Source organism: Pollicipes pollicipes, unplaced genomic scaffold, assembly GCF_011947565.3.
Source record: "Pollicipes pollicipes isolate AB1234 unplaced genomic scaffold, Ppol_2.1 Scaffold_7262;HRSCAF=8765_pilon_pilon_pilon, whole genome shotgun sequence".
NCBI classification, from domain to species: domain Eukaryota; kingdom Metazoa; phylum Arthropoda; class Thecostraca; order Pollicipedomorpha; family Pollicipedidae; genus Pollicipes; species Pollicipes pollicipes.
Window position 1 is genome coordinate 1,300,995 of NW_023597055.1, and position 19,665 is coordinate 1,320,659.

General features: G+C 63.1%; 1 protein-coding gene and 1 long non-coding RNA gene across 2 annotated transcripts; both read left to right on the forward strand.

Moving 5' to 3' along the window:
- The first annotated feature begins 298 nt into the window (after positions 1 to 298).
- Positions 299 to 3,519, forward strand: LOC119113983 (uncharacterized). Its single transcript, XR_005095990.1, has 3 exons — positions 299 to 373; positions 2,809 to 2,919; positions 3,496 to 3,519. It is a non-coding gene; the product is annotated as an uncharacterized LOC119113983 (long non-coding RNA).
- A 9-nt stretch (positions 3,520 to 3,528) lies between these two features.
- LOC119114025 (serine/threonine-protein kinase LMTK1-like) lies at positions 3,529 to 17,333 on the forward strand. Its single transcript, XM_037238256.1, has 5 exons — positions 3,529 to 3,598; positions 4,500 to 4,636; positions 5,137 to 5,221; positions 16,875 to 16,971; positions 17,257 to 17,333. The coding sequence occupies exons 1-5, from the start codon at positions 3,596 to 3,598 to the stop codon at positions 17,331 to 17,333; spliced, it is 399 nt and encodes a 132-aa protein (XP_037094151.1). The 5' UTR covers positions 3,529 to 3,595.
- Positions 17,334 to 19,665: the final 2,332 nt, after the last annotated feature.

The following is a 19,665-nucleotide window of genomic DNA, read 5'->3' on the forward strand; positions in this document are numbered from 1 at the left end:
CTGGCCCGGCCCGGCCCGGCCCGGCCTGGCCCGACCTGACCTGGCCTGGTCCGGCCTGGCGTGTTCTGGTCTGGTCTGGTCTGGCCTGGCCTGGCCTGGCCTGGCCTGGCCTGGCCTGTCTCGGTCTGGTCTGATCTCTGCCCTGGTCTGGCCTGTCCTGTCCTGTCCTGCTGTCCTGTCCTGTCCTGTCCTGCTGTCATGTCATTCATGCCATGTCATGTCCTGTCCTGTCCTGTCTTGGCCTGTTGTATCTGCTCAGGGCCAGCCTGTGATCGCGCGTGCTGTTTTTTTTTTTGCAGATAACCCGCATCTGAACTTCCCGCGGCGGCAGCTCAAGTATCAGCAGGAGCTGGGCACTGGCTGGTTCGGCCAGGTGAGTGGGGTCCGGCCTGTGCCTGCCCGCCGGTGCGTCTCCCCGCCGGCCTGTCTCTGCCTCGCCTCCGCCCTGCTCGCCCTGCCCGATAGGCCCTCTAGGCCGCCTGCCCAGCCCGCCCTCCGTCCCTCCCCGTCTTTTCCTCCCCACCCTCCGTCCGTCCCTCCCGGCCGGCCTGTCTCTGCCCTGCCTCCGCTCTGCCTCCGCCCTGCCCGATAGGCCCTCTTGGCCGCCTGCCCGGCCCACCCTCCGTCTCTCCCTCCGCCCGGCTCTGTCCAGCTGTAAATGGGCATGGCGTTTGACGATTGTGCCGTCGCCAGTTGTCTTTGGGTTTGTTGTTTTTCTGTCTGTTGTCCGTCTCCGCGCCGCGCCGTTTTATTGTCTCTATCTGTCGTCCGTCTCCGTGCCGCGCCGTTTTCTTGTCCCTCTGTCTGTTGGCTGTCTCCGCGCCGCGCCGTTTTCTTGTCCCTCTGTCTGTTGGCTGTCTCCGCGCCGCGCCGTTTTATTGTCTCTATCTGTTGTCCGTCTCCGTGCTGTGCTGTTGTGTGGCCTCTCTATCTGTTGTCCGTCTCCGTGCTGTGCTGTTTTGTGGCCTCTCTATCTGTTGTCCGTCTCCGTGCTGTGCTGTTTTGTGGCCTCTCTATCTGTTGTCCGCCTCCGTGCCGCGCTGTCTCGTTCTCCCGTTCTGCGTTGTCTGTACGTCGCCCGCCCGTTTGTCTGTCATCTGTCTGTTGGTCATCGTCTGTTTGTCCGTCTCTCGGCTGTCTGTCCGTCGGAGTGCAGTCCAGAATCCGCCTTGATGAGGGCTCGGAGCTCACACGGAATACCCCGTCGCTTTCCGTATGATGAGATAAAGGATTCAGCAAGCCAGATTCATAACCGTGTTGAGTCTACTTCGGTAAATCCTTCAGTCAGTCTAGCTGAGGCAAATAGAAGATAAAACACAATTCGGAATTCCCAAGCCGGCTTATGAGCGGGGTCATGACCGTTTCCCTCCACGTGGGTGGGCCGCTGCGTTGCCGTTGCGTTTTGGCTCCCCTTTGCATAGTGTGCAGCAAATTCCGCCGCGCCCGTGACTGCTTCGTCTGGAGCTGGCTGGTCACGGCCTGAAGTGACCAGCAGCGGGCCGTAATGCTCAGATAATGACCGCATTGTTTACGTCCGTGCCAAGTGGCCCGATCCGTCCTCATTAGGCGCGTGCCGGGCAGGCGGCGCGGCGGCCGCCGCCCGGTCGGCAGCCGTCACTGCAGCTGCTGCGCGCGGTCACCGGCTGGCCGGCGCGCGTCTGGTCCGACCCCAGAGCTGATCAATCTGAGCCGCGTGCCGGCCTGTCTTCAGTCCCCCCCCCCCCCCCGGCTCGGCCTGTGCCGGCCTGTCTTCAGTCCCGTCCCCCCGGCCGCCGACCCGTCCCGTGCTCGCCTGTCTTCAGTCTTCATTGCTGTCCCCTCGGCCGCCGGCCCGCCCCGTGCCGGCCTGCGTTCAGTGCCGTCCCCTCGGCCGCCAGCCCGGTCCGCACCGGTCTGTCTTCAGTCCCGTCCCCCCGGCCACCGGCTCGGCCCGTGCTGGCATGTCTTCAGCCCTGTCTCCTCGGCCCGGCCCGGCCCGTGCCGGCCTGTCTTCAGTCCCGTCCCCCTGCCACCGGCTCGGCCCGTGCCGGCCTGTCCTCAGCCCCGTCCCCTCGGCCGCCGGCCCGGCCCGCTCACCGCTGCCATCTGGCGGCAGCGCTTCCGTCCCCGGCTCAGATGCAAGAGGTGTCAGACACGTGACCTTCGTAGAACGCGCTGCAGGCGCCGGCCGTACATTTTTAAATTCCATCTGGATGTCTGTGTATGTGCTCTCCAATGGGATGCCCTGTGCAGATTGGAATTATTGTCAGACTGTGGGAACGGGACATGACCTGACTGAATTGGTGTGTCACCTCACCATGCATTGAGGAGTGGCTCGCGACCTTACCTTATCTGATTTGTGTCACCAGACATTCCTTGGAAGGCTCGTGACCTAACCTTAGCTGACCTGACCCGTCTGGATGCTTCCCGTGACCAGGCGCTGGTGGAGAGGCTCGTGACCTGACCTGACCTGACCCGACCCGCCGTCATACTTTCTCTGACCAGGCGCTGGTGGGGGAAGCCCGTGACCTGACCTGACCTGCTGTGTCACCTGGCGCTGGTGGAGAGGCTCGTGACCTAACCTGACCTGACCCGACCCGCCGTCTTGCTTCCTCTGACCAGGCGCTGGTGGGGAGGCTCTTGACGTGACCTGACCTGCCCGCCGTGTCATCAGGCGCTGATCGGGAGACCTGTGATCTGACCTGACCTGACCTGCTGTGTCACCAGGCGCCGGTGGGGAAAGCTGATGATCTGACATGACCCGCCGTGTCGCCAGGCGTTGGTGGGAGGGCCCGTGACTTGACCTGACCTGACCCGCTGTGTCGCCAGGCGCTGGTGGGGGAGGCCCGCGACCTGACGGCCGAGCCGCGCACCGCCGTGGTGGTGAAGGCGCTGCGGGCGGGCGCCACGCTGCCCGAGCAGATGTACTTCCTGCACGAGGTCAGTTGGCCCTGCCCCGCACGAGCACGACCACACGCACTCCGGGCCCGGAGAGGGCGGTGACAGGCGCCCGGCGGGACGCCGCTCGACCGCGGGCTGTCCCACTGATGAGCTCGGGGCTTTATGAGCGGCGCAGCACGTTTTGGGGTGGGTTGGTGGGTGGATATGTCTGTCATTGTGACGCGGTGAATGTTTGCCGGCTCTTGTGCTCAGGAGCCGTGGTGATCATCGATTTTGTGTTTTCGCCGAGTCGTAGTCGACGATTTGTCATTGCTTAATGCGCCCGCTGGAATGAATTGCTCGAAATATTGCACGACGTGGCTCTGCTGTCGCGTTGCAACCTTGCATGTTGTGCCTTGTTTAGCAGACTGGAAAGACAGATTATTTGCGTCTAGGGAGCGCCTGAAGTGCTTCGACCGCTTCCGTAGTTGATCAGCGGGTCGCTGGGATACTGTGCCGGCGGCTAGGTAGTGCCGGTCGTATCGGTCAGGTCTGTCGGGTCGGCCGGGTCTGTCGGGTCTGTCGGGTCTGTCGACGGGGCGCCGGGCCGTCTTAGCCGGCCGTTCTCGTCGCCAGATGTCGTACCTGCGCGACGCCAACCATCCCGCACGTGCTGCGGCTGCTGGGCCGCTGCGTGGAGGCCGACCCCTACCTGCTCATCCTGGAGCGCTGCGGCATGGTAAGGCGCCGCCGGGTCCGGCCGCGGCAGAGACGGCGATCCTGCTGGCCCGCTGGCCGCTCGCTGCTGGCCACACTCCGCTCGGTGCTCGCTGCTGGCCTCTGGCTGCTGGCCGCTGGCTGCTGGCTGCTGGCTGCCGGACCGGACCGCGGCTGGCTGCTGGCACCGTTGGCTGCCGGCCTGGCTGCCTGGCTGGTGTCAGGGCGGCGGGCAGCGGGGGGTCTGGTGAAGCGCTGGCCAATGTTGCGTCCCGTCCCAGCTGATGTGTGGTGGCTCCCAGGGATGACTGGCCGGTGTAAACTGGGCATCAGCCGCTTACAACCATCAGACCGTAACCGCGGTCGCTGTGCACATTTTCTGGTGGTGCCCAGTGGTACACCGATATGCCTGTTGGCTTTGCGCGCTGGAACTGCACGCGGTAGTGTGCCACCACCCGTCATCTGGCTCAGGTGTATCAGCTGTGCCTTGCCGACGCATCCCCCAGCTTCCAGCTGAGTGCTCCATGCTCGCCGCTCGTTGTTTAGAGCCCGGACTGTGTCGCGTGCGGTGCTGATTAACGCTGGGAGCCTAATTGGGGTGCGGAAACTTAGGAAGAGGTCTGCCGGCCAAGTGTTGTGTCCGCGCTGCTCATTGGTGGAGTAACGCCGTGTAGTCAGCTGGCGTGGGCGGACTGGGCTTGCCGCTTTCGTTATGGGCGCCACGTGACCTTTGATGCCGACGCGCCCGTAAGTCTCAAGTCATCATCATCATCACTGGCCTGTAGGCTGGCAGAACCACGTGATGAGCGACTGTCCAGCTGTCGCCCCTGCCCGTACGTCACGCCACATGTATTCCGGCTATTGCCGAGCGGGGTCGTAACATACTGAGGAGCCGCAGACAAATGACCTTTTGACGGCCCCAGGGCGACGCCAAGGAGTTCCTGCAGTCGCGGTCTTCGGAGCAGCGGCAGCTCCTGCTGGACACCATGTCGCTGAACAAGATGGCCATGGACGCGGCTTCGGGACTTCAGCACCTGCATGACATTCATTACACGCACAGGTGGGGTGCCGCGGTTGGTGGACGGCGCCGTTGTCATGTCACGGTTTCGTCACAGTGAAGTACTCGAAGCGAATTGCCGCTACAGTTCGTGGCGCCTTACTCGTTGGCAACCCAGCGCCACACCTTATTGCTTTCCTGAGACAAGAAGACAGATCTGACCTTACTCATTGGTAACCTGGCGCTCGTGGTGCGCTTTGGACCTTACTGTTTGGCAACCTGGCGCGACGCCTTATTCACGAGACAAGACAAGATATTCCTGAGACAAGAAGACAGATCCGACCTTACCCTTTGGAAACCTGGCGCTCGTGGTGCGCTTTGGACCTTACTGTTCGGCAACCCGGCGCGACATCTTATTGCTTTCCTGAGACGAGACAAATCCGGGTCGGAGCTGACGTGGCCGGTGTTGCAGTGTTGCACTGACCGGCGTTGCAGTGAACGGTCTGCACCGACCTGTCCAGTGTTGCAGTGACCCGTCTGACCTGACTTGACCGGCGTTCCAGTGACTTGGCGGCGCGCAACTGCCGCATCATGGAGAACTGCACGCTCAAGATTGGCGACTACGGCTGCAGCATCGACAAGTACAAGGTAGGAGCGTCCGCTCGCTGGAGAACGGCGTCCGCGTCCAGCTCGGGCCTGTCCGGCGCCCTGTCCTGGCTCCGAGGGTCATTAGGGGGGGCCGGGCTGACACCCTGTCCTGGTACTTAGGGGTCAGCGGCGGGGAGTACCGACACCCTGTCCTGGTACCGAGTGGTCAGCGGTGGCGGACCGTCACCCTAGCGGTGGTGCTGACAGCCATGCGCTGGCGGGATGACCTGCGGGTTGCGCAGGTTTGTGCTTTTCTGTTGTAGCTCCTGTTTTCAACAGCAGTGCGGTAGTTTGTCGTTAGTTTGTTATGGGGGGGGGTCGTTAGTTTGTTATGGGGGGGGGGGGGGGGTAATATAGCATCGTGCGCACTGTGCTGGCAATTGCTCGAACTTTCCAGGCCAGTACCCCGACCAGACCATTTTACTGCATGCGTTCATTATCCCTTGTGTTGGTATATGCTGCCCGTGATATTTAATCATTAAGATATCATTGTATTCCGCCTTGCCCGTACGTAGCGTCGCGGATGGAGGGCAGTGCTGCATCACCACACACGAGCGCCTATGGAGCCCCGTCCCTCCCGGCTCGTCGGTCATGGTCATTACCGACTCCCTCGTGGACCAACACGGCCACCGGCGCTTAGTCGGCCGTCGATGGCCAATTACCCCCCTCCCCGCTCCTCCTCCTGTGTACACACACACACACACACACACACTGGGGGAGGGGGCGTTCTTCCGTCGCTCCGCGGCCAGACCACAGCCGGTGGGCGTCCGTCGAAGCCGCGGCGGCGGCGGCGGCGGCGTTGTCATGGCGACGAGCCGCTAATGACGCCGGCCGGGCGATTTATTGTGATCATCGGCTGGGCCGGCTAAGCGACGGGCGCCTGCCGGCTCGGGAGGCGGTGACGTGGACGGACGGCCGAGTCTGGCGCGGCGTCTGATGGCGCGCCGGACCGACGGCGCCGTGACGCCGCCATCGACGGGGGCGCCGACTCGATTTGGCCTCGGTCTGACTCGGTGTGGACTCGGTCTCACTCGGTATGGACTCGGTCTCACTCGGCGTGGACTCGGTCTCACTCGGCGTGGACTCGGTCTCACTCGGTGCGGACTCGGTCTGACTCGGTGTGGACTCGGTCTGACTCGGTGTGACGCGATGGATGGAGAGATGCGCCGAGTCTGACGCGAGGTTGAGGTTGTGGTGATAATTTAGCCAGACCGTTGAAGGTTGACATCTCGGTCCTTTGTCGGCGTTCTGTCGTGCACGGGGCCGTGTCCTCCAAGTCTGCTTGATATGGGACGGTTACGCGAGTCCTTGTTCCAATATGCCAGACCTGGAAGTCCTCGGCGCGCCTCAGGTGTCGTATGCAGGTCTTCCGCACGTTGGAATCCATCGGGTGGGCCGCGCGCCCATTCCACTCGTCCTGCACCTGCCAATTGACGTAAAAAGGTAAAATATTGACGTAAAAAGGTACGGTGTGCGCGGCGTGTGTCACGCAGTATGCTGCAGCTCGGATTGGTTCAGTTTCCAACCGATGCGGATGTCCGCCCCCTTCCTCCTCCTCCCCTCCCCCGGCGCGGGTAGTGTTCACCCTGCACAGCGTGCGAAGTGCAACGCACTTTGGCCTACGCAGGTGGGGGTCAGCTTTCGGCCCGTGCGGTATCAATGTGCGGTATCAATATGCGGTATCAGCGCTGTTCAGTTTTCAGTTGCTGCAAATGGCGCCGCATGCTCCACTCCGCGTTTCAGCGGGCCCTCCGCTCATTGGTCACCCTGCGCTCATCTGGTCCGGGCTGCCTGCGGGGCCGCCGCGGGCGCTGCCGCGGTCCGACCGAGCCCAGCTCAGGCCCGCGGCGGTGAAAGGGGGGGGGGGGGGGCGAGGGAGGGGGACCGTCAGCCTCTGGAGGCGCCGCTAATCCCCAGCACGCCGATGCCGCCGGCCGCCGAGCCGCCTAATGCCGCCGATGGGCCGCCATCACGCTGGCGAAGCCTGGCGACGCGCGGCCGGGGACGAACACGGCTGAGGCCGTCTTACGCGGTCCGAGACCGGCTAACACGGCTCGAGGCCGTCTTACGCGGTCCGAGACCGTCTAACACGGCTCGAGGCCGTCTTACGCGGTCTGAGGCCGTCTAACGCGGCCCGAGGCCGTCTTACGCGGTCCGAGACCGTCTAACACGGCCCAAAGCCGTCGAACACGGCTCGAGGCCTTCTTACGCGGCCCGAGACCGTCTAACGCGGCCTGAGACCGTCTAACACGGCCCGAGGCCGTCTTACGCGGCTACAGGTCGTCTAACACGGCCCAAGACCGTCCAACGCGGCCCGAGACCGTCTAACGCGGCTCCAGATCGTCTAACGCGACCCAAGTCCGTCTTGCGCGGCCCGAAACCGTCTAACACGGCTCGAGGCCGTCTAACGCGGCCTGAGGCTGTCGTATGCGGCCATAGACCTTCTTACGCGACACAGCCCGTCCGCCGCGGCCCGGACTGTCTGGCAGCGCTCCTCAGACCGTCCCACTGGCCAAAGCCCTGCTGACGCGGCCAGTGCTCTGGTGAGGCAATGGGAGCCGAGCAAGCGTGACCTTAGATCGTTTGACTCAGCCTAGGGGAGCTGAAGCAGCAAGTTTTCGGCCGGCGGGGCCTGGGTGCCGCTAAATCTACGGCCCAGCTAGCGCGGTCTGGGCTCAGCTAGCGCAGTCTGAACCTAACCAGCGCGTGAACCCAGCTAGCGCGGTCTGAGCCCAGCTAACGCGATGTGAGCCTAGCTAGCGCAGTCTGAGCCCAGCAAGCGCGGTCTGAGCTCAGCTAGGGTGGTCTGAGCCCAGCAAGCGCAGTCTGAGCCCAGCTGGCGGCGACCGATGCTCGTCCGAGACGCCGGGGCGCCGTCCGTCTCGGCGGGGCCGGCCGGCGCCCGGCGCTCATCTCCAGACGGCGCGGCGCCGGCAGACGCCGAGGCCGGCCCGGGGACGTCCCGCCCGGCGCCCGGGGCGGTGCGTGACGTCACGGCTGGCGGCCGCTGACGTCACGATCGCAAACTCCGACGTCACCGCCGCCAGTGGAGTAAGATAACGACTCCTCCCGGGCGACGGCGTGTTAGTTGGGAAATTTGTAAACGGTTTCGCTGCTCGGGATTTTATCGTGGTGCCCGTGAGGTCGAGGCCGCTAAATCCAACGCGGGCTGACCGCTTGAGCGTTGTTCAAAGGGTCGCAACGGCCGTCTCACTGACGTCACTGATCCACGGCTCGTGTGTTGTCGTCTCCTGGTAGCCCTGGGTTCGGCGGTGGACGGCCCGCCAGGACGCCGCCTGACGCCCGGCGGTTTGGTTTCATGTGGAAGAGGGGGAGGGAGGCGGGGCTGGGGCGGGTTTGACATGACCTCTCCGTGGGCGGACGCTCCACCTGCCTGTTGGCCGCCGATCGATGTACCTGCGGTCGTCACGTCTCTGACTCACCGCTTCCGTCGCCATGGCGACGTCGGACGCGGCGCCGTCCTGCCGGATTCTGGGACGCGTCCGGCCTATGGAAGATTGTGTAATTAATATTTGTGCTCCGTTAATTATCAACGGAAGCTCTCATTTCCGTTGGTAGTCTCGGAAATTATCTTCTCCTCTAGTTTCTTCTCGCATGTGCCAAGCATACACGCACTGTAACCAGCAGTTATAGTTACGCGTGACGAAAAAATGACGCCAGGGCTTGTGTTGGTATGGGTGGCATAATTTGTCGTGTTGGCAGTGCCGAACTCCGGTCCAGATTTTGTCTAACGTTCCTTAATAATCTCAACGATCATCCAGATTATCTATCAGCCGAACGCTGCCCCTGCGCGAGAAGGGGCACACCGAGTTGAGCCCGGTCTTTGGGAGCATGACCCTGCCGCACCGTCGACCGCCCTCCCTGTCTCTCTCGCCACCGTCCGCAGCTCCCCTCCGAAGGCGGCACCAGCGGCGACAGTTTAACGGCTGCCGCCACCGCAGCCTACCATCACACCACTGGTGCTGAGTGCGCACGGGGGGGGGAGGGGCGGGGAGGGGGGACAGCAGCGCTGCCTCATCCGCGCGGATTGGCTAGTCGGTCGACTTCAAAGCGCCCAGTCACCTCTCGTTCGATATGCCAGCGCTGAGGTGTCCCCGGCCGTCGGCTGCGAGCTTCCGCGCTCCGGCCGGCTGGTACGGGGAAGCAGCGGCGCCGGCCGGGAGTGGCCGGTCTGAAGAGGGGACTTCTGCGAATGGCAGGCTACAAACGACTGGCTCTGTGACGGATTGGGAGTATCTGGAATCGGGGTATAATATGTCGCGGAACGAGGAGCGTCGCCGCCGTTTTGGCTGACGCGCTCGTAAAAGGAGCCGCTCGCGGGAATCACCCCGAGGAAAATTCTGCGGCATACGCGCCTCGAGCACACACCAGTTTAGCTTCGGTTTAGCCAGAGTTTGCGGTGCGCGGCCGGCCGCGGGCCACCGACAACGCGCGCTGTCTGCTGCTCAGCCCGGCTCGACTGACACCTGACCCTGACCCCGTTCCCGGCCGGGGTCGGGTCGATGCCGATGTTCGCACGCCGTGCACTATTGATCGGCCGCCGTCGCGACCTGCCAGCCAGCTGTGCACGGGCCCGGCCGAGGCTGCGGCTCGCCGGCGGCGCCCGGCCGGCCTCCGGTCCACGGCGAGCGGGCACGGCCGGCCTCCGGTCCCTGGCGAGCGGGCCCGGCCGGCCTCCGGTCCCTGGCGAGCGGGCACGGCCGGCCTCCGGTCCCTGGCGAGCGGGCCCGGCCGGCCTCCGGTCCCCGCGAGCGGGCACGGCCGTTCTTAGGCGGGCTCAGGGCTTCGGGTCAGCGGGCTGCCGCCGGTGCTGGAGTCTCCGGGACCTAGGCGCAACAGGAGGCGAAGAGTCCGCCCCGACTTTGGAAGCAGCCGCGGGTGGATATCAGCTGTCGCGTGTGGTAAATTCCAGGCTGTCTTCTGTATATTTACTCTGAGGGTAATGTTGCCAGTTACGTGAGCTTGCGAGACATGGCATCAGCATAGATGCTAACATAACGCGGATATCTGACGGCTAACAAACAGTGCAGCCTTATAACAGCACGGTATGAAGTCACGTGTTCTAATTCGCCCCGACGGGCGTAATGAGCCTGCCGGCTGGCCAGGCGGTCCTGGGCTGACGCCGGGCTTGAATGCTTGGTCCGTGTTTGTCCAGTTTGTGGCCGGGTAAACACGTCGCTGATGTTCGGCAGGCCGCGGTCAGGGCCTGTATGCCTGCTGTTTTGTGGCTCGCTGGCCGCTGTCTCGGCCGGCTTTGGCAGCTGCAGCGGGGGGATGGGGGAGCTGCCGCCTCCCGGAGCTGGCACACTCCCCGCTAGACCAGTCAGACCAGGCCAGACCAGACCAGACCAGACCAGACCCTGTTCAGACTGACTCGGGTGCTGCTCTGTACTCCACGCGGCCGATAATGGCGGGGCTTGCCACCAAATCACACCGTCGTATCGCGGCGTTTCTGGCCATTTGTGCGGCTGCCGGAGGTGTCTGCCAAAGAGAAGTCGGCTGCGCTGCGATTGTAACACCCCCGCGCGCGACATTGGCTCGGTCGTAACGCCGCCTGCAAGCCCTCCATTGAAGAGGTGGTGTGGTGCCGTTTGATTGACTACGTCCGGGTGATTTGATCGACTCTGTCCGGATGATTCTGAGGCTCAGTGCGGGGCGACGCAGCCGGACTGCTGCCAGACTGCCGCCAGACTACCGCAAGACTGTCAGACTGCCAGACTGCCGCAAGACTGCCAGACTGCCGCCAGACTACCGCAAGACTGTCAGACTGCCGCTAGACTGCCAGACTACCAGACCGCCACCAGACTGCCAGACTTCCAGACTGCCAAACTGCCTCTAGACGGCGAGCGACGGTCGCTCCGCCGTGCCCGGCCGGCGGCCATGCCGTCCTGGCGCGGCGATCGGTGCAGTCGTCGGCGGTCCGTTTCGACGTCGCTCAGGCTACGGCGGCGTCCAGCCGCCGCGGCCGCCGCTCCTGCGGCGCGTCTGCCGGCCGGCGGCGCCACCGGCCGCCTCACTGCCGAGCGCTCGGTCGGTAGCGGCGGCAGGGGCGTGTCACGGGGACGGCAGCGGCGGCGGGGGCGTGTCAGGGACGGTAGGGCGGCGGGGGGCGTGTCACGGGGAGGCAGCGCGGCGGGGCGTGTCAGGGGACGGCAGCGGCGGCGGGGGGGGGAGTGTCACCGGGACGGCAGCGGCGGGGGGGGAGTGTGTCACGGGGACGGCAGCGGCGGCGGGGCGCGTGTCACGGGGACGGCCGCCCGCTCGGCTGACCGGCTCGATGAGTTGAGTCACCGGCGGCAGCTGTCCGGCGCGCCCGGCGGCACGCGTTGTGTGCCACACGCAACAGATGTGTCGGCGGTCGGCCGGGTTTGGGCCAGATTCAGCGCGTGATTTTAGTGTGTGAATAGCTCTGCTTTTACTTTTAAGACAGTAGTAGCGGCCCTATTCCTCGGAGAAAAACTAGGAGAATGGATATTTTTAATGCTCCTCGCTAATGCACTGAACGACTTGCGTAATGTTTTTGCTATTGTTTACGTGTTGCTCGGTGTTTTACGAGTCGGCAATTTACTTAAACCAACAGGCCATATGCTGTGATAACCTTATGGCCTACTGTGAGTTTTGATGGTACAAGAATGACTTCTTTGTTTAATATGAAATGGTCCATGCATGAGTGCTTAATGTGAAATTCATAGTGAAATCCATAGCTGTTACCGCGGGAAGTTTGATATTTACGAGGTCCGGAGTTTTCGACTTGCCGCAGCGACAGTCGGAATTCAGCGGTGTGTGAAAGAATTATCGTAGCGCGCAGACGCCGAGTGTCACGTGGCCTCCTCACTCGTGCACGTGCGTGACGAAAGTGCTCGTGTACGCTCTTGAGCACACGCTGTGAATTCGTTCACGCCGTTTCTTACGCGTGTCAACACACCCCGGAGTTTTGAAAGCACTGGCCGCGCAGGCCCCGGTCGAACATCATTCACTAGAAATAGATGGCCGACGGGGATGGGATTTCCCCTCGACTGCACGCTGTGACGCAGGGAGTCACGTGGCACAACGCTGGCTCCCATAATTCTCCGCTTCCAATCTTTGCTGGCATCGTTGCGGATTATTTAGAGCGGTGCCTCGTTCACCGGGCGGATGGCGGCATTCCAGCCCGTGACCGAGGGTCGGTCTCGGCTCTCGTTACCATGGAGACGGAGCAGCCACTGCCGGGAATGATGTATCGTTTTCGGGTGTGATTTACGAAATCACCGGGGAGTAACCCTCGTCGCTCTTGGACTGGTGACCACGGTAACTGCCGGGGAACATGGTTCAAAGCCTTCTCCGAATGCCCTGCTCATATTGGCTTCTATGATCAGTTCTGTGCGCCACAGCAGCACCCTACCAAAGCGCGTGAGTCTTTCGTGGATGAAACCCATGTGAAGATGGCCATCGATTGGTCTCAAATTCCAGGCGGAATTCCTGAGCTATAGCTGCAGGGCACACTATTACTATCCATGCCTCAAATTCCAGTTGGAATTCCCAAGCTAGAGTTGCAAAAAAAACTTCCGTCAGTTCTAATCTGATTGTAATTAAAATAACTGTTGGTCTTTTGGTGGCCAACTTCGACAGTTGGACCAGTTCGTGGCACCTGACAGTTTACAGACTAGATCAGGGAGACTGGGGTTCCGTCGCGCGTACCCGACCCGCACGCGATTCACTGGAATTGCCGCGGGCGCCAGCGTCAGCCCGGTCAGCACTGGCCTGGAGCTTGTGGGGGGGGGGGGGGGGGAGGCGCCAGCGTTAGCTGCTCAGCGCCCCCCTCCCCGGCCGGCGCTGGCGTGGGGGTTGTCGGGGGATGTTGTAGCTGGAAGCTGCCCAGCTCCCCCGGCCAGCGCCGGCCTGGGTGTGGTAGCTGGAAGCTGCCCAGCTCCCCGGGCCAGTGCTGGTCTGGGTGTGGTAACTGGAAGCTGCCCAGCTCCCCCGGCCAGCGCTGGTCTGGGTGTGGTAGCTGGAAACTGCCCAGCTCCCCGGCCAGCGCTGGCCTGGGTGTGGTAGCTGGAAACTGCCCAGCTCCCCCGGCCGGCGCCGGCCTGGAGCTGCCGTAGATGTAGCTGGAAACGGAGCTCAGTTCAACAAGGAGGTGTTTTACGCGAGGTGAACGTGCGGTGTTGGACGTGGCTCGAACGCACGCGGCGGACCAGGTGTGACTCGACACCCGGACAGTCCGGGGTCGTCCCCAGGCGGCCGGCGAGCCCTGCTCAATCTCCGGCAGCACAGCTCCGCCAGCAGCCCTGTGGATGTTCGTGCTGGATGAGACTGGGATGTCGATGTCGATGTCGATGTCGATGTCGATGTCGGTGTCGGCAGCTGCGACTGCTGCTCGGCGGCGCCGCTGGAGCAACCGCCCTCCTCCCCCCCCCCCCCCCCCCCTGCGCCAGTCGCAGCCTGCCGCAGTTTGCACTTCCCTCCACCCCCGCCAGCTCCCGAACACCGCGCCGTAATAGATTGTCCGACAGAACTTGGCTGGCGGATCCAGATTACTGCGAAACCGATGCTGAAGGCGGCGTAAAAAAACGCCTCGGGCGCGGCAGAGTTTAATGGGAGTACACCTCGGGTAATGCCGGTGGCGATAAGGAGAACGAATAGTGCACGTGTCACGCACACCGCAGAACCCGTCCGGCTTTGGCCAGCGTCCAGGGCTGGCGTCAAGGCGCGGCGCTGTCGCTCTGGGCAAATTGACCATGGCACGTGACGGGCCCCGTAAAGAAGCCCAATAACTAACCAACTAACGGGAGTCGGCTACTGGCGCTAGGCCGAGGCGCCACTTCGGCGAGCCAGCAGTCGGCGTGTTCCGTCAGCAGGCTGGCTCGTCATCAGCTGTACTGGTCCGTTAGTGTCCAGTCCGTCACTCTCTGGTCCGCCAGTGTGCGGTCCGTCAGTGTCTGGTCCATCAGTTGTACGGTCCGTCAGTGTCCGTTCCGTCAGTGGCCGGTCCGTCAATGTACGGTCCGTCAGTGTCCGGTCCGTCAGTGTCCGGTCTTAAATGTCCGGTCCGTCGGTGTGCTGTCCGTCAGCGTCCGGTCCGTCAGTGTCTGATCCGCCAGTGTCCAGTCCGTTAGTGTCCGGTTCGTCAGTGTCGGTCTTGTCAGTGTCCGGTCCATCAGTGTCTGGTCCGCCAGTGTACGGTCCGATGTTGGTCCTTCAGTGTCCGGTCCGTCAGTGTCCGGTTCTTTCATGTCCGGTCCGTCTGTGTGCTGTCCGTCAGTGTCTGGTCCGTCAGTGTCCGGTCCGTCAGTTTGCTGTCCGTCAGTGTCCGGTCCGTCGGTTGTGCTGTCGTCAGTGTCCGGTCCTTCAATGTCCGGTCCGTCAGTGTCGGTCCTTCAATGTCCGGTCCGTCAGTGTCCGGTCCGTCAGTGTCCGGTCCGTCAGTGTCTGGTCCGCCAATGTCCAGTCCATCAGTGTCCGGTCTTCAATGTCCGGTCCGTCAGTGTCCGGTTCGTCAGGTTTGGTCCGCCAGTGTCCAGTCCGTTGGTATCCGGTCCTTCAATGTCCGGCCTGTCAGTGTCCGGTTCTTCAATGTCCGGTCCGTCAGTGTACGGTCCGTCAGTGTCTGGTCCGCCAGTGTCCGGTCCGTCGGTGTCCGGTCCGTCAGTGTCTGGTCCGTCAGTGTCTGATCCGTCATTGTCTGGTCCGCCAGTGTCCAGTCCGTCAGTGTCCGGTCCGTCAGTGTCCGGGCCGTCAGTGTCTGGTCCGTCAGTATCTGGTCCGCCAGTGTCCAGTCCGTCAGTCTCCGGTCTGTCAGTGTCCGGGCCGTCAGTGTCTGGTCCGCCAGTGTCCGGTCCGTCAGTGTCTGGTCCGTCAGTGTCCGGTCCGTCAGTGTCCCGAGAGGAGCTGCAGTATGCAGAGTGAGGGCCGTGGCGTGCGGCTCTGGGCCAACCCATCAACGGACGATAATTACCTGCCGGCCGGGAGAACGATCAGCGGACGGCTCCATCACCCCCCTCTCCCCCCCCCCCCCGTCCGTCCCCTTCTTCGTTTATTGACCACGATCGAGTCACGGACCCATCCCCTCCCTCTGTCCCCACTCCCTCCGTTCTCCCTTCCTCGTCTACTGACCGCGGTCTGGACACTGGCCACCGCCTGCGGCTGGTCTCGCAGCGCATTGGCGATGCTTCACGGCTAAGCATTTGTCAACCTCAAGCTAGTAGCTGATAAATGATAACGAACATATTGGTATTTCTGAGCGTGTCATCCTATTACACTCCCTGTTGCAATCTCCACGAGACCCCGTGAACTGGGGCGCGCCGGCTGCAGTCGACGCGCCGGGCCGAGTCCGGAGCCTAGGGCGAGCCCGGAGTCCTAGGGCCGAGCCCGGAGCTGCCGCCGCCGCCCGCCCGCCGGCCGACGCTCGCCTGCAGCCGCCGGCCGAGCCTGCAGCAGCGGCGGTGGCAATCGACGCCGGCTGTTTGCGGCGCCCGGGGCGTGGACGCGTCGGCCGGCCCGCGCTTGCGGCGCTCCGCGGCCCGGCGCCCACGCCTGCCGCCGCCGCCGCAACGCTGGCTGTTGGGCGGGGCGTGGAGTGGTCATTCAGGCGCCGGCTCGGAAGGTGGTCGTCAGCGCGGCGCTCGCGTGCGCGCCGAGTAGCCCCCGTGCGTGCGAGTCACGAGTTGTGTTTTCCCGGCTGGTTATTGATTTAGCCCGGCGGCCTGCGGACGTGATTGTTGAACTGATCGATCTCGAGGCCCCGGCTGAAGTAGCAGCCGGCAGTCCGGCTGATGGCAAACACCTCATAACGTGTCCAAGCCTCGCACCTCGCCCTTGACATTTCCCGCGCGTCGTCACGACGCCACGGAAGACCGGCTTTGATGGGCGAGGCTTAGGCGTCTTTAGCTTTCGAGACCAATGTGCGCTCTGTAAGGCCTTCCTTCGCCTCGGAGATTGCAGAATCGCAACAACTGTCATAGACTCGTCTGCAGCGCCGTATTAGGATCTTGGGAGTGCAACGCACCGCTGTACGTCTCGTGGACTGCCTGTCGCGGGGGCTCGGACTCTGCGGAGACGGCCGCCGCCTGCCGTCCCCTCCCCCGCTGATCACCGAGCGGCACACGGTCTGCGGGTCGCCGCCCGGGCGGCTTGTATCCCTGGGTCATCGCCGGCGCCCGCCCAATCTGCCCGCATCATCGACGGGCTGAGCGGGCCACCGACGCGTCGTCCGGCCAGGGTTTTACGACGGCGGGGACGGCGGCCGCGGCCTGTAGCCGGCGGCTGTAAGCGGAGCCGTGCCTCCGCCGCCGCCGCCGCCCGCCAAGCCGCCGCCGCCGCCGCCGCCGCCGCCGCCGGTGCGACGCTGTGGCGTGGGCGTGTCCCCTCCCTCTCGTCCTGCCGTCTCCCCGCGGCCTGACGAGACTGCAACGCGGGAAACAGTGGTGAGCGCAAAACGCGCCGCCCGCCTCGGTGACCCCGTGACCCGTGGTCCGTGATCCATGATCCATGATCCGTGATCCGTGATCCGTGACCCGCGACCTGCATCCCTCCGGCAGCAGGCGCGGCCCCGGTGGCATGCTGCCGGAGCCGGCGTCGGGCGCCGAGCTGACGTGTGAGATGGTGAGGGAGGTGACGCAGGATCTGACGCGTGTCGCTGTTCTGTTTGCAGGAGGACTACTACATCGCCGGCGAGGTGGCGCTGCCTGTGCGCTGGTGCGCGCCGGAGATCCTCGAGTGCACGCCCTCCACCATCGAGACCAAAGGAGGTAACGGATCGCCAGCCCGGCGTTTGTGTCCGGCGCGGCGTCGGACTGAGGCTCGCTCCGCGCTGAGGGTCTCCCCGCGCTGAGACTCGCTCCGCGCTGAGACTCGCTCCGCGCTGACTCTCCCCGCGCTGAGACTCGCTCCGCACTGAGACACCCTCCGCGCCAAGACTCGCTCCGCGCTGAGACTCTCCCCGCGGTGAGACTCGCCCCGCGCTGAGACTCGCTCCGGACTGAGGCACGCTCCGCGCTAAGACTCGTTCCGCGCTGAGAGTCTCCCCCGCTGAGACTCGCCCGCGCTGACTGTCCCCGCGCTGAAGCACGCTCCGCACTACGACTCGCTCCGCGCTGACTCCCCGCGCTGAGACTCGCTCCGCGCTGACTCTCCCCGCGCTGAGACTGGCTCAGCGCTGAGGCACGCTCGGTCTGTGCTGAATGTTGAGCACGGTTCGCGGGCCCTCAATCAGTCGACTGTTGAACAGTTAACGGCATTCGGCGGGCGGCGCGACTCAAGTGCCGTGATTAGCAAAGCAATATCGCGCTGCCCGGAGAGGCTGGCGGTGAATGTCGCTGTTAGCCGCGCGGACTCAGCTCGCCGTAGCGAACTGGGGTTGGTTATGACATTCCAGCGAGCTTCGGCGTTAGAATGGCGAGTATGCGCGGAGCGAGCGTAGGCGCGCGGCGCTGTGCACCCTGTTTCAGCTGTTGGGGGTTCGTGTGTTTCCGCTCGCCCCCTACCGTGTGTGGGCCGCGCTGGCTCATGCGACTCAGTGAGGTTTTGGGCCCTCGACAGTGGCGTGCGTCCAGGAGTACGTTGTTAGGCTATTCAAGATGATTTTGGTTAGTTTTAATTGAGTGCCGAGGCTATCACAATGCGCTGTTATTTTTGTATTGATTAAGTCATTGGCGTGCGTCCAGGAGTACGTTGTTAGGCTATTCAAGATGATTTTGGTTAGTTTTAATTGAGTTCCGAGGCTATCACAATGCGCTGTTATTTTTGTATTGATTAAGTCCGAACCTTGTTTATTAGTTGGAGTTCTGGGTTCAGAGCGCACTCTAAGCAGTGCTCGTTGCATGGACTCCGATCCCAGCATCTGGCCGTGAAATTCCAGTTCAATGACGGGATTTCCAGCGAAGGCATAGCGTGCCACAGTGCTCGACACGGCCCTCCGTGCCCTCGGATCCCTCCTGACATTTTTACAAGCGAGGAAGAGACGCCTTCTGCCATATTGCCGTTTTGATGCCGGCGGGTCCTGTCGCGGGCTTCGTTTCGGCCGCTCCAATATCGCCCCGCCTTTCCCCACTCCGCAGTCCTTCCCAATAAAAACATCGGGCGGTATTGGTCGACTCCGTTTCGAATCGACGCCACTGGCCATATTGACGGGCGGCGGCGGCGGCGGCGGTGGTCCGGTCCGAGTCGCAAACAGCCGAGCGGCGCGTGCGAGCGGCGGCCATCGATTCCAACGGGCTGCGGCGCCGGGCCGGCGTCACGGACCCCCGCCGCGTGACGTCGCGGTGCCGCGGCGCCGGGCCGTCACGTCACGGTCGCGCGCGCGCGTCACAGCGCCGGGCGTCGTGACGTCGGACGGCGGACGGGCGCCGTGCGGTGCCCGGATGGGGCGCTGAGATGGCCAGAGGACCGGTGTCACCGGTGTCACCGGTGCAGATGTCACCGGCGCGGATGCTGTGTCTCGCTGTGTTGTGTGCCCTGCTGTGTCTCGCTGCGTTGTCGCTGTGGCTCGTTGCTGGACAGCTGGCGTCTTGTCCACGGGGCGTTTGAGATGAGCTGGCTGGGCTCTGGGATAGTGTTCGGGCTGCTGTCCCGGTCAGTGGCGTTGGTTTTCACATCGCATTGCGACCGCGTATTTCTAAGGATGCCGTCAGGTTTCAGGTAGTCCTGAAAGGACTTGGGAATGTTTTGCGTATAGCTACGTGCATATCTGGGCTTAAAAGGGTCTGACAGCTTCGAGCTTCGAACTCAGAACCCTGCGATTGGTAGACAGATGCTCCAACCGCTTAATTTCCAACCGTTGATCCTCCAGGGATAAGATAGTTGGGATCTTCGGACCAGGATCTCCTGAAATGTGACATCATGGAGCGGCTAGCCTCAGGCTTTTAGGGCCCATTAGCACCTGACAATGTCTGGAGAAATTGGCCGGAAGATTCTGCGTAATGACGTCAAAGTCCAAGCACAAAAGTAGGAAGGGTTATTAAATTAACTGGTATGTTACTGCGACCAGTCATGAGTACTCAAGATGATGTTCACTTCTGAGAGATAGCACATTAGCTCATGCCAACGAATGGGCGTCATATGCCCTGGGTAGTTGGCGCGCCCTTAAGCCCAACTCATCATAATCACCATCACATCACCATCACCATCACCATCACCATCACCATCACCATCACCACACAATGTCCGCGTGCGTAGTCTTGCAGTGCATACCTGCAGTCCATTCGATCGCCTGTTAATGGCGCTACATGACCGCGCAGCAGCGGAGTGCGAAATCCCACATAATCAGTCGAGTTTGCGGAAACCACTATAAACCAGCCGCCGTCACGAAGGCCATCCGTCCAGCAGACGGGCCCGATCTGGCGCGGCGCGGCCGACAGACCCGACCAATTCATCACAACGTCCCGATCGCGAGCGACGATAACCCATTATGAGCCGGAGCGGGGCGGCGAGGCGATCAGGCCGCG

What these genes read in the sequence shown, in the direction of transcription:
- LOC119114025 (XM_037238256.1), top strand. An exon ending in GACATTCATTACACGCACAG is followed by an intron (nt 4,637 to 5,136) that starts GTGGGGTGCCGC and finishes CCGGCGTTCCAG; the next exon opens with TGACTTGGCGGCGCGCAACT. An exon ending in GCAGCATCGACAAGTACAAG is followed by an intron (nt 5,222 to 16,874) that starts GTAGGAGCGTCC and finishes TTCTGTTTGCAG; the next exon opens with GAGGACTACTACATCGCCGG.